Here is a 14,879-nt window from a genome sequence, read left to right as displayed (position 1 = left end):
TTTTAACAGATGGCTTTGAGATTTGGCACAGTGGTATAGCATGTGCTTGGGTATCCATTTGCCAAATTTTCCAGTTAATGGGATGAGAAAATGTTATTTTCTAATTCATTGGCCTACACTGGCCATGTTTTTTCATGCACCAGCTATTTCTTTGCATGTAAAGTGGCATCCAGGAAGCCTGTAAACTAATCTGACAAACTTCTCAGAAGGGTGGTTAACAGTAACACTTTCTGCTGTTCAGAACATTCTGCCAATTGTTTCAATGCATAGACAGTATAATGCAGCATTCACTGGAGTAAGTCTGCACAATCCCATTGCTATAAATGGTAAAACCATACCCCTTTTTGTGAAGATGTTGATTTATTACTAACAGATTCTTGGTTAAAGATAGATGACAATAGAATTTTTAATGAAGCATGTCCCCCAGAATATAAATTCTCTAAAACATATAGAGATTGTGATCGGATTGGTTGACCAACTACAATTCACAAGACTTCTTTTAAATGTATTCCTGTCTCAGTACAAGATTTCTTGTCTTTTGAAGTTCTTACATAACATAGAGAATGGAGAAGAGCAGTATGTAGATGGAAATTTTCATTATCTCCAAATGAAGGATTTGAGGAAAGTTAAAATGCACAAGCTAAATATTTTCCAGTTTGATATCTCAAAATTGTCAAAACCCCAGATTTTTATTTCAAATTATAGATCAATTAGTTACCCCCTCTCCAAGAAGTGTTTCTGAATCCTCTGTTAAACAATGTGAGAAAATCCTGTCCTTTTCTGTGGACAAGATTGATAATATTAGATCCAAGATCATTTCACCTGTACGTTCCGTAAATGTATCCCATTGTAAAACAGATGTGCTGAATTATTGTAATTGACCTCATTTCATTACATAATCTCAAGGAGATTGTCTCACATGAACCCTCATTTTAGCAGCAGTTGAAAGACATTTTAGCAGCAGTTGGTTTAAATTTGGCTATTTACAAATGGTTTAGTCTCAACTATAAATAGCTATTAATTGTACATTCTAATTTTATAGAATAGCTGTTGATATCACTTAATTTTAATGTTTTCTTTCCTGATTATGTATTCACTGTCTGTATTTAGTAAAGGGTTCTGATGTTTACATGTTGTAGTAACCATTGATTGATTAAGAACTTTGCACTATCTTGCTTTAAAGTTGCTATATAAGTGCATAAATAAAAGCTGCAGGCTGTGATTTCCAAGGTCTAAGCACAATTAGGCAGATTGCCTATGGTATATTATTTGAGCCAGACTGTGTTTAATCATGTACCACTATTACATTACATTACAAACATTTAGCAGACACTCTTATCTTACACATAAATTCATAATACATCATAATACTACACGTAAAATTAACATCAAATGCAAGAAGTAGCTGAGATTCAGTCTAAAGAGGTGGGTCTTCAGCACAGCGATCTTGAGGGAACATAGGGTTTGAAGAGGGGTTGTAGTTATGAAGGGGCTGTTCCATTCACTGTCATGTATGCCAGCACCAAGATTTCGAACTTGATGTGAGCGATAACAGGAAGCCAGTGAAATGAGGAACTCACTGCTGTCACCTGAGAGGAGAAGGACAGTTGGCTATCAAGCATTACACCAAGACTGTTGACAGTGCTATTGGTTGTAAGGCTGGTAGAATCTAAACTGAGGGAAAGCTCTTTAAACAGGGAGGACTTGGATGGGATGAAAAGCATCTCAGTTTTAGCCAGGTTCAGCTTCAGGAGGTGGTCCACCATCCACTGTGGAATGGAGAGATGTGTGCAGAAACCTGTGTGTCAGACAGCGGAAAAGACAGGAAGAGTTATGTGTTGTTGGCATAGAAATGATATGGAAAATCGTGGGAGGGGACGACAGAGCCGAGAAATTGCATGTAAAGGGAGAAGAGGAGGGGCCAAATACAGAGCCTTGAGGGACACCTGTAGACATGGTGTGGGGCCTGGACAACCCATCGTTCCAGGGCATCCTGAAGGAGCGTCCAGAGAAGTACGATTTAACCCAAAAGAGAGCGGTGTCAGTAATCCCCAACATAGCCAGGGTAGATAGAAGTAGAGCAAGGTCCACTGTATCAAAGGCTGCAGAAGGGTCCAGAAGAATCAAGACTGAGGGAGTGGGAGGAAGCTCTGGCTGTTTGAAGAGCCTCAGTAATTGAGAATAGGGCAGTCTCTGTGGAATGACCAGCCCTGAAACCTGACTGAAAAGGATTGAAAAGGTTGTGGGAGAGAAAGGAGGATCGCTGGTTAGGCACAGCTTGTTCAAGCGTTTTAGACAGAAAGGGAAGTAGAGAGAACGGTTGATAATTCTGGACAGCAGATGGGTCCAGAGTCCTTTTCTTCAGCAGAGGTGTGACTTGTGCCTCCTTGAAACCTGCAGGCACACTGCCCGTGGAGAGTGACTGATTCATTAGACTCATTATGAATGGAAGAAGACTGGGAGTGATGGTCTGCAGAAGAGGTGAGGGAATGGGATAAGCAGGTAGTTGGTCGATGTGATGTAAGGAGGTGAGTGATATCAGCGTCTGAGAAGGGGAGACTTCAGAGAGGGGAGAGATGGTGAGTGGAAGGGAGGAAAAAGAGACAGAAAAGAGATGAGGGCTGTGGGGATTGGAGTGAGTTACGAATGTTTATAATCTTAAGGGTGAAATTTAAAGACTACTTCTGAAATTCCACCTAAATGCACATAGCCACTTTATGGAAGATGTCATTTTGTTTACAATTTAATGCACACTTCAGCCTGCCAATTTTTCCATTTAATATCTTTAATGTCTTGATATTTTGTCTATTGTCTTGAGTATGTATTCACTGACTGAATGTAGCACCTTGAGTCCCAGGGAAACGCTATTTTAACCCTACTGTGTACTTGTATATGGATGAGCTGACAATAAAATCTCTCTTGACACTTGACTTGAAATGATACACAAAGTCATCCGCAGAGAGGGCAGAGGGGGGTCAAGGTCACGGCAGATTGATGAGAGAAGATAAAGTAGAAAATAGTGTATGTGGATTAGAAAATGAGCTTTAAATTTTTGATTCATAAAATGAAGGCTTAGTTGACGTCAAACTCGCAGTCAGTGCAGAGAGGAGTGCTTTACAGTTCAGCAGATTGGCAGAGGAGCTGGATATTCTCCATTTCCGTTCTGCAGCACAAAGCTTTGTCCTATTCTTGTGGACTGCATCAGTTAGCCAAGGGCACAGTGGAGTGAGTTGTACAGGCCCGGAAGTAAGGGGACAGAGAGAATCAAGGGAAGAGGACAGAGAAGAAAAAAGGGTGGATGTAGCAGAGTCATTAGACAATTTAGAGAAAGCATCAAGGGGCAGGAGAGAAGGGAGAACTGTGGACAAGAAGGTTGAAGGTGACAGGTTGCATATATTATGGTGAGAGGTGACAGATGTAGGCACCAGGGTGGGTTCTAGAGGGGTTAATAATAGCAACAGCATGAAATTCAAAAGAGGAGATTGAGAGATGAGAGAGGGCGAACAGAGACTTCCAGGCCTGAGAGATAAGGAACCTGCCCCACCGCCCCGACCAGAGGGTCGGGGAGTGTGGGAGAATGAATACACAGTGGAGAGGGCTGGTGGAGTTGCAGTGTTGTCCAAGGTGATCCATGTCTCTGTGAGAGCGAGGAACTGGAGAGAGAGGAGGGAGGCATACGTTGTGATGAAGTCAGCCTTTCTGGTAGCCACAATTCCAGAGGTCAACGATGGTTAGATGAGGTTGGAGACATTTTGAGACCGAGGAGGACAGTGACGAGAAGTGCATTGTCTGCAGGACACAATTACAGGGATTTGATGATGCATGATGCCGTGTTGTTCTGTCTGGATGCACTCCCTCAGATAGACTCCCTTGTCTTTGTCCTACCAATACTGCTGCTACAGCTACCACTATAGCATCACTTTGCTACTTAAATGCACCTTTTAATTCCTAATGCAGCTCTGGAGACACTCTTCTAATGACCTGCTCAATCAGCTGCCACACCCTGCTGATTAACAAAATAAAACTAATTTGACAGCAAACAATAAACATGCAAGACAAACTAATACCGCTTAGAAAATGATATAAAAAGCTACAAACTATACTTTCAAAGCACAAGAAAACAAGACCCTGCTTACCCTAATTGGCTATTGAGAGTGAAACTAACCTGATCTACAACACAGGACGCTCGTTTCACAGCTGATGAAATACACTCTTAATACAGTGCCTTGAAAAAGTATTGAGCCCCCAACCCTTTTTTTCACACAAATGATTTCCACAATTTGAGATTTTAGATAATTAGACTGAGATTTTTTTTATTTGTGAATCACTCAACTCTGTATCAGTGCAGCCCAAAAAAGAAATAAAAGAATAATAAAAAAGAACAGAATTGTCAACAGTTAATAAGTATTCATCCCCCTTCTTTAGTACTTGGTTGAACCAGCTTTCATGGCTATTACAGCCATCAGTCTTTATGGATATGTCTCTATTAATTTTGCACAACAGACGGAGCAATATTAGCCCATTCCTCCTTGCAGCATTACTCAAGCTGTGCCAGGTTAGTTGGGGTGTGGTGGTGGACAACAATTTTGAGGTCTTTCCACAGATGTTTGATGGGGTTAAGGTAAGGACTCTAGGCCACTCAAGATATCTGCTGAAATACAAACTTCCTCCCTAGTTTACACTTTCAGGCAGAGGGGAGTAGGTTTTTATCCAGAATCTCATGTATTGTGCAGGATTCATCTTCCCATCAATCTTGACAAGATTGCTAGTCCCTGCTGTTGAAAAGCACCCCATGACATGATGCTACCACCAGCGTATTTCACTGTGGGGATGGTGTTTCCTGGCTGATCTGCAGTGTTAGCTTTATGCCACACATAGCTCTTAGTGTTTGAGCCAAACAGGTCCACTTTAGTCTCATCAGACCACAAGACCTTCTGCCATATCTTTGTAGTATCTTCCAAATGACGTTTTGCAAAGTCTTTACGGGCAAGCATGTGCTTTTTTTCAGCAAGGGCTTCTTCCTTGCCACTCTCCCATAAAGGCCCCTTTTGCACAATAGCTTGGAGATTGTTCACCCTAGGACATAATTTTCAGTTTCAGCCACTGACTTCTGCAGCACGGTTAGAGTGAGAGTTGCCATCACCATAGCCTCTCTGGGGGGTGGCCTGCCCCAGGTAGTGTGGCTGTAGTTCCATGTTTCTTCCACTTCTGTATGATGGACTGCACTAAGCTCCAAGGTAGGTTCAAGGCCTTTGAAATGTTCTTGCATCCTTCCCCAGGTTTGTGCTTCTCCACAAAGGTAAGGTTAACCTTATAATTATGAAGGGTATGAATACTTTTTAAATCTCAGAGTTTTAGTTTTTTTATTTTTGAAAGGTTTTGGATGTTTCTTTTGATTTGTCATGATGTACAACACTGTGTAGACCAGCTGGAAAAAAAATCTTACTTTAATATATTTTGTACTTGGAATAAATTGTGACAACAGTATTGGGGGATGAATACTTTTTCAAGGCACTGTATATGGCTGTATATGTATAGTGTATTTATAGAACAATTGGCATGTTTTTGCAACTTGATTGGTATGGTGGCTATAGTGTTTTTTCATGTTGCAACTTTTCCTTCACAAGTTAGAGCGCACCCCAAAAGCCACAAGTAAGAATTTTTACATCAATTTCACATCAGTTGGTTCATGAGAAGTAGATTTTTAAGTATTATTTGACAACTGTTGACACAGATTTGTTTAAAAATATGCGCTTTCAAGGTCTTTGGCATATAGTGGCCGTATTTTTCCATCTAGCAGCTTCTCCTTCGCAATATAGATTGGGATAGGATTATCGATCATGTGTATCAAATTTGCTGCAAATCAGCCCAACAGTTCATGAGCGGGAGTCATCTTTGCTGCAAATTCTGCAAATTAACTGAAAATCTGGTATGTTGGACTTAATAGATTGCTGAGACAAAGTTGTTCCTTGTGAGGAGTAGAACCTCTGTGCTGGGTTTGATGACTTTGCATCAGATGGGTCAAGGGGACTTTGCTTTTTGCTGTATAGACCCAAAACAAAGCCTATGGGCCACAAATTACGCTGTCTTCCTACCCCATCCCATCATCTTTGATAAAGTCTGTACTGATGACACTCCATTTTGATTAATTTGTGTCATTTTATACCCAAGAAAACAAAACATGCAGCGCAGACCCCCAGCCCAGGAACATTTTGACATAAAAATGAAAATCACTATTAACAGGATACTTTTAATGTATTTGCTATATTTGCATTTTTTGTCACTTTTCCAGGATGACTTACAGAGCAAGGGTACCAAAGTCAGAACAACTGTACCTAGAAAAAACAACAGTCCACACCCTAAGAAAGCCAAATAGCTGTATATATGAATACTTAAAAACAGAGCGGGTCTTATCCTCTCTCTCCTTAACTGTAACTGGGGGGAGCAGTCATTAGCTGGCTACCCACATTCTTATGTGATGTCTGTAATACATAATTCTCGCTACCCATACAAAGCAGCCCCAGTTATAATGATTTTTGGATCGCCATCTGAGCTCTAACGTGCCTTTTTTAAGAACTGTTCTCCAAAGTGGGTCAAATCGGAGCAATGCACTGTCACATGTGCTTGTATGTTAATTTTTGGTAATATGAAACCTTTAGTCTGCTGCATTTAATTATTGAGTAATGATTACCCAGAGCTGTCTCTCGTTCAAACCAGAGTACACCTGTATCAGAAAAGATAGCAGCATGGAATGTATTGTAGTGCAGAAAGGTTTTATTTCATGAAAAGATCAGAATTTTAAGGTTTTGGGGCTCCGAGTGGCTCAATCGGTAAAAGCACTCGTTCTGAGCGTAGACTGAGCGCTATGGCCCGGGTTCAAATATGACCGTGTCACTAGCCGACAGTGACCGGGAGCTAACAGGCGGAACACATTGGCTTCATTCCGCCAGGCATAGGGTGGGTACATCGGCAGGGGCAACAGCGACCCCTGCTGGTCGATTTGGCGCCTGTGGTCCACGTGCCAAAGCTGCCTACGAAATGTCTTCCTCCGACTCATCTTTGTCCTACCTTAGCTTGTGGACCGCAGGAAAAGAAGCAGCGGCTGACATCACATGTCTCGGAGGAGGGCACATGCTTGTCCGCGCTCTCCGGGATTGACAGTGGGGGTTGTGCAATGGGACCGAACATCAATGATGACAAATTGGACATTTTAGAATTTAAGGAATTGCCCATTCCAAATTGGGGAGAACATGGGAAAAAAAATAAGGTTTTAAGTTTGAAGACAATGTTATTGTGAGAAAAATGACATTTCTGAAAACCCAAACCGAAAACCTAGTGAGAAAGATCGTGACTGACAATCTGACCAGGGAATAGGTTCTGCTGTTGTGCAGTAGGTCATACATGATAATGCTAAACCCATTGAAGAATGAAAATACTGAGTATTACTGGGATCATTATCCCCATTCAGTGTTCATCCTTGTTCTTACTTTATTTACTTTCCATTTTTAGAAATAAGTGCATGTGTTGTCAGTTGACTGGATGTCATATCAATATAAACACCTATAAAGAGATTTAAATGCAAGATGAATTTGTGCTCCACTTGACCGGTCCAAACATCTGCATTTTTATCATTTTTCAAATTGGCTAAATAATACATCTTGACAGTGATATCAGACAATTTGAACCCCTGACTAAAGTTCACTTGAATGACACTACGGAGTGACTGAAGACATTAGAGAGACTGTCCTTGTCCAGTACACATGCTTAGTTTTTTCTTGACTCGTGAAATGTTAGTGACTCCCAGGTGTGGTGGAATTAGGCTTGCCATTGTAATGTAATTTTTTCTTTGATTTTTCAGAATTTACTCATGTAATAAATTTTGACATATAATAGAAAATAAACTTCCAAGTTAATCAGAATATGGTACTTGCATTAGCTCAGCTGCAAACGTGTTGTGATGATATGAACCTGTGGCTTTTGTAGGTACAGTGCCGTCCACAGATTCATTCACAGGTTTGTTCATTTTATATGTTCAACTTTTACGGACAGTAATACATAAATCACTTTTAATGTGAAACGCGATCTCACAGGAAGTGATGTTGCAAGTGATGTTTCGCGACATCTCACCCAACCAAGGACAGCTATAGTAAACAGTGTGTGTACGTTGTACCTGCATGTGATTCAGATCATTACAAGGAATGTAGCTAGCTATGTTTTGTTGATATTAGCTGATTTGTCACATACTATTCACCGTGCAGCGTTAGTTAAGATACCACACAAAGACATAGGGTCTTTGCATGGTTATTCTCTTGCTATCCCCCGGTACCTTCTTTTACTCCGCATTTCGATTTAATTCATAATCTTGATTGTGATTATTAATTTATTAATTGAAGTTACAAATTAATGGTTTAGTATAGTTAATGAGACTGATATACGAAACGAAATTGAGACTGATGTTTTATTTCACCCACTATGATAGACGCCATATTCTGTATGGCGCCTCCATGAGTTTAATTTAATTTTTCATATCTAAGTGGTACCTCATTTAAGGATATTCCTTACACGTGCCTAATCGTAGGCACTGTCCCTACATAATTGGTGCCCTCTCTGAGGAAGAGTAACATCCCATACGTAATTAAAGTTGCACTGCCTGATCTTAGGCCCTGTTCACACCTGGTATTAACATGCACGTCATTACCTGATCCGTGCCTGCTGCCCGATCCGTTCTGCACATGTGCGTGCTTGAGCACTCGGAAACACAACGTAATCCTGCCCGATTTGTATCACCCATGTGTGAACATTTTAGGGTGTTGATGAAACACTTGACGACCGCCAGCGAGTTTACGTAACCGGAAACAACTGCAAGAGTCTGTTTAAAGATATTTAATGCTTGTTATTGACGATCTGAAACCGCTTCGCGTCGTCTATGCATTACCATTTATCTTTTTTTTTTTGTGACGTGGCCGATATCAGCCAACATGAAAACACAGATAGGTTGCAGGACTGCTCTTGTTTTATTAACATTGATTGTGAAAAGATGTTTTACTAAAATTACGTTGTGATCAATACAGAAATAAAAGGAATATGATGACACAAGGCCGCTGAAAGGATCGTTTTTTGTTTTTCCATGTCACAACACACACTGCCATTTAGGCTACCTGCTTTATACAGCTAATTAACCACCTATAACAACCCATGCCAACTCCTATTAAGAATTACAGCGATGTAAAAAATCCCGCATGCGTGGAACGGATCGGGCAGTGTCGTAAAAGAGGTTAATTTCTGCGCATGCGCTGAATTTTGCGCATGTGCAGAACGGATCGGGCAGCAGGCAAGGATCGGGCAGCTACAATGCGTCTTGGGTGATCCAATCACACGTGGACAGCTCTAAATAGGACTGTTCACACCTGGAGTTAAAATGCGTCCCCACATGCTTCTGGCGTGACCACTTGTGATCGGATCTCACTTCCCCTCTCTATATGCAAATAAACATGTACATCACGTCCGTTTGCAAATGTAAGTTTACGCTTCATTTAAAGATCTGTTTGAACAAATCTTGTTAAGACTGTCACTATGAAATAATGTGTGTTGTATGTGTAAATGAAAACTTAGTTGACTAGCAAGCTAGATTCCGTTCATCATTGAAATTAAATACCCTTAACTCAGCTGCAGCTGATCTTTTGTTAAATTCTGTTTATCGTTGGAAAAAACAGAAAGGCTAGATTAGAACATTTTGAACTGCACTGTATTTGTCTGGCACCTTGCCAGTATGGTTGAATTAAATAGGCTAAGCAAGATATTATGTTTCTTATGTAGTCTATTGTGATGATAGTAAGTTTCTTATGTTATTCACTGCAATGAAAAAGTTACATAATGTAGTTTAATATCAAAGGGTTGATAGGAGATAGTGTTTATGACATGTGAGATGTCAGACAAATTTGGTGACCATTGATCGCTGTTTTGGACCATTAAGCTACATTAAGCTTTTTCCTTATAACGGGCGTCAATGGAGAGGAAAACGTAGTGAGATAATGACAGTACTCCGGATTTCGGTTTTGATTTTTTGACAGGAAGAAGTGTTGTTAATATTGTAGGGTAATTTCTTAAGGTTGTATATCTTTTGACAGCAGTGGCACTAGGATAATTCATATTGAAATGGTATTGTATGTAAGTAACAAAAAATAAGTGCAAAAGAATGCCTAGGGTGCAATGCAATAAAAACAGTAATATATCAGGCATGAGATTATATATTCATCTCATGACACAACACATTTTGTGAAATGGAGTTTATGAGATTAAATCATCACCATATTCCCTGAGAAATAATGCTAATAATAAACAAAAATATGACATGACTGAACAAAATACACAAGAAACCATTGAAATAGTAGAAGCTGTAATTTCTGGAAATCATGCTGGAAGCTGATTACAATATTGAAAAACATGTAAAACCCACTTTCAGATTTGTTTTCACACTACACTTTTTTGACTGAGACCTGCACTCATATTTCCTATTATTTACAGTTTGTAAATTGAGGAACAATGTGGAGGTAAAATTAATTCTGCGCAAAGTAATGTTTGATGCAAACAAAACTTTAATGCTACAAGCCCACTTGCATTAATCTTCTGCTTTTAGAAATGTGACATTTTAAATGTTACATTGTTTATAATTGCCCCCAGTGGGCTAAATACCTTGTATCAAAGGGTAGCCAATTGGCAATTCCGTTTGATATTCAGATAAATACCACAGTGATTATCTTGGGCCTTTAAATCAAGATGCAAACTTTTTGCTCTGCATAAGAGTGGCTTCTATTGAGTGTAAATACAAAGCTTTCACAGTTTCTGTTCTTTTCCAGTCAGTATGGACTGGAATCATTTGGTCCAGTGTTACTACTGTTTTGTGACTGTGTGTAAGAAACATTGCTTCACTCAGTTAAATTCAGTACCATTGGTAAGAGTTCCAGTGTTTCTGTAGTCAAATAGAGCTCCTGTAAAATTTGTCAAAATATATCAGCAAAAATGTGCACTCCAGGATGCTAAACAAAAAAACAATCTGGGATGCCATTCCAAATGTGAAGGGTACAAGCCTGTACACTCCCTTTCCTGGCTCAGAGACAGGCCTAATCACTCAAGCCACACAGTTCAGCTTTTCCATTTCCAGCAAATTAACAGAATGCAAACACTGGTATTGTTTACCCTAAGGAAATAAAGTTGAGCTTTGGTATAGCCTGATTATATATGGATGAAATGCTGAGAGGAGGACTAGAATTATCCATTTTACAAGGCCCTAATAAACATTTTTACATGTTATGTGACTTGTATTCAAAAGAACAATAAAACTGATGAACATGAACTTGACACTGAATGAACTTCTCTCATAGTCTAAGAGTAAACTTACTATCCTGAGCTCAGACCTCATGACATTTTGTAGCATCTCCTTGTAGTTAGTAAATTACTTATTGTAATAGAACAAAGAAAACAGCTAACTTCATTGCAAGGAAACACAAAAACAATAGTGTTCCCAGACCTAATCCTTGGAAGTCTAAATAACAGGTTTGGCACAACTGTCATACCATTCCCACAGTAAGGTCCCACAGTAATAATATAGTGTTAGGGCAGTGTACCAGCTTTATGATCAAAATCTGAGAAAAAGGTTGAGGATTAATCTTTGGCTATGTAAATTATTGGTAGCACTGTTTTCTATTCCTTTTTTCTCAGGTTCTCGGGGGAGAAGAAGTTGTGGTGAAAGATGAAGGAGTGGAGGAGACACAGAGAGGGGTGTTTGAATTAGACGAAGGTGGAGAGGGAGAGCAAGAGAATACACAGGAGTCCATAGCAACATACAGCCAGGTGACTTTGCCTGTCCACTCTTTCACATATCCATCCTGCCATTTGGCATTAGGGTGATAACATTTTCTTGTCATATCATCATTTCATCATGTCATATTATTTTCATCTTACCATCATTTTAGAATATCTCACACTCCAAAAACTCATTCCAGGGCTGCACTTGTACCACAAACGCACTGTCTTTCTTCTTGTCATCAAAGGCAAGCAGGTTTTGCTGCTTTGTTATGAAATAAAGGGATCCTCCTCACATTCAGATACTGTCTGTTGTGGTAAGATGTCACTTCATCACCAACTTGCTGTTTAGTGGAGACAACACAGTCTGAATTGCGAGCCTCTTTATCTCCAGTTGTCTTCTTGACAACTGAAATTTCTAAAAATGCTGTTGATCTATTTAATGAAATTTGTGATGAAATTTTATGATTCCTAATATTACCAGTCCACAATAAAAGCTGTAAATTGTTCAAATTTAAAATCTGATTCATCCAGAAGATAAATACAGACAGAAATGTAGCCATTGTTGATTTTTAACAATCCATAAAATATTAAATTATTGTCTGTATGACAGCAGCCATACCATCCCACAACTCTGAAACACCTGCCTGATGACTGAAGCTAAGCAAGCAAAGCTAAACTTGGCTAGTACTTGGATAGGAGACCCCTGGGGAAAACCATGTTGCAGCTGGAAGTAGAATTATTGGGCCAATAGTCAGCAGTCTTCCCTGGAAATCAGCGCCCCAGCACAATGATGATAACGCTGTGCTGCAGGAAACTGTCTTTCGGATTTCAGAAGTCCTGACTCTCTGTGGTGATTGAATATCCCATGACACTTATTGCAAAGAGTAGGGGACTCCACAGTGTCCTGGCTAAATTCCCAAGCAAGCTCCTTCAGTCTGGCTGTCTAATAATCCCCCATTGACTTAGTTAACTGACTAAATGATTCCCTCCCCTGGATTTTTTTTGTAAAATACAATTGGTATTGATAATTGTTTGTCCTGTCTGGTAGTGTTTAAATAATAAAAAATACTGCTGTGTGACATAATGTCACACCAGAAGCATTGTGCTTCCTTTCCTTAAAAATCCTTTACAGGGTAATTATTATACTAATTTCTCTCAGATAAAGTGTTGTGGCTAATGCTAGTGTTGGATTTGTTGGGATCATTTTTGTCTTGAACATTTATCAAATATATTAATAAAAAAAAACCTCTTTGTTTATCCCATAGCTCAACAATTGTTACCATTTATATAAATCACAGCCAAGTTTCACTGTTGTTAGTGGACAAAGCTTGGAAAGTAAAGAGCTCAGTGTGGCTCCAGGTCTCATTTGTTATCATCAAGAAAATGACATTTCAGCAAAAGAGTTCTTTATCAGAAACATGAATTTAAGAAATAAAAGCATTTGTTTGTTTGAATGACCATTCTGTTTGCTTATATATTCCGGGTGGCTGACTGTTTCCATGTCCATTTCCATTTTTGTCTGTTGTAAACAAAATGTCAGATGTTACTGACACTCAACATTGGATTTTGATATATTTCTGTATCTGTATTTCCTTTGTGCCTGGCAGGATGGGGTATACTATGACGATGGGGCAGTGTATTCTGAAAGTTTTTGGCCACAGACTGAGGCAGAGTCTGATTACCCTCCATCCTCTGAGTCCATGACATTTAACAGCAGAGGACGAGCAAGCAAGCCATTATCTCCACCACCCTCCACACAAACAATAAACAACCAGGTCAGTTAAGGCTTACTTTTTTCTGTTGTGTGTGCTTTGAAAATTGTTCCAACAATAACAATCAATCACTATCTGTTGTTGATATTGTTGAAGTGAGATGTCGGGTGGTATAGCTTCAAAAATTGTGTTTGCAGTGTCCTAACTTACTAGCTCTCAGAAAATGCATTTTGCCATTTATTTAGGTATTTTTGATACAACAGGCTTGATGTATACTATACCTAAATTTTTTATATTACGTTTTCCAGAAGAAATTAAATTGTGAATGTTGGTTTTCTTTTTGCAAAGTGATTGCCTTAAGATGAAAAGTTGTGTTTGGCAAACATTGTAAAATTTCATGGTTATTTTTTTCCAGCTGCTGTTCCAGTATCCTGTCAGTCAGTCTCAGTCATCACCATATTTTGTGGGTGGGCCTATGGTGATTGACAGCATGGCAGGAACAGAGCCCAACCAGCAGCTTCCAACTCCAACTCCAATGACTCCTGCCCCTTCAACAGCAACTTCCTGTGCAGCAGGTCCATCTCCATCTTCCCAGGGATCTGAAACATCTTTTGACTGCACACATTGTGGGAAGAGTCTAAGGTCCAGGAAGAATTACAGCAAGCACATGTTCATACACTCTGGTATGCCTGCCAATTTGTAAAGTTCTCTGAATTTATAGTATCCACCTTGCCCCTTTGCACCTATTATGCTCATATTTACATGGGATTTATGGATCCCTTCAAAAGAATATAAAAACGTAATACATTCATACTGCTATACGTGTATGATAGATTAAAACAAATTCATAATTTCTTGTGCATCATTTGATTCCTCAGGAATTGTACATAGATCAGAAGATGTTTGAGTAACAGCAACTCATTCATAATTGTTTAAGAAACTTTTTAAAAGGAAATTAAACTCTAAACCAGTGTGCACTGTGAGTGAGCTTGACACATATTATCGGTAGGCACCTGTTGAATCTGGGGAGTTGGAGCAAATACACCACACAATACTGGGGAAATCATACTGTATGTCGAAACCTCACAACTTGCCAAGGATTCGTCAGCCATACCCTTATGCTGCCTTGTAATGTTAAAAACATATGTATCATGGCCTAAGTTATTCATGAAGCTTCCGACTCTTACTCACAGGTGGAAGTAAGACCATTTACATTGGGTAGTAGTTGATATTTATGACATGTAATGCTGCAAATTAAATGTCGTTATGATAGAGAAGGTAGCTTCAGAGTAGGCAATGCAAGTTATTTATGTGGCTTCCTACACCTACTCACAGGGGGGAGTAAGACCATTTCCTATGAGT

At 39.5% G+C, this 14,879-nt stretch overlaps 1 protein-coding gene across 2 annotated transcripts in view; it reads left to right on the top strand.

The window, feature by feature from the left end:
• zbtb45 (zinc finger and BTB domain containing 45) overlaps positions 1–14,879 on the top strand; it is a 103,402-nt gene that overhangs the window by 76,417 nt on the left and 12,106 nt on the right. For both annotated transcript variants that reach the window (XM_036528372.1, XM_036528364.1), the window contains 3 exons: positions 11,719–11,850; positions 13,413–13,580; positions 13,933–14,200. In XM_036528372.1, the coding sequence (XP_036384265.1) occupies positions 11,719–11,850; positions 13,413–13,580; positions 13,933–14,200 (568 nt within the window). The remainder of the gene's footprint in view (positions 1–11,718; positions 11,851–13,412; positions 13,581–13,932; positions 14,201–14,879) is intronic.

Source organism: Megalops cyprinoides, chromosome 1 (genome assembly GCF_013368585.1).
Source record: "Megalops cyprinoides isolate fMegCyp1 chromosome 1, fMegCyp1.pri, whole genome shotgun sequence".
NCBI lineage: Eukaryota > Metazoa > Chordata > Actinopteri > Elopiformes > Megalopidae > Megalops > Megalops cyprinoides.
Note: the sequence above shows the minus strand (reverse complement) of the source record. Positions and strands in the feature narration are given on the sequence as shown.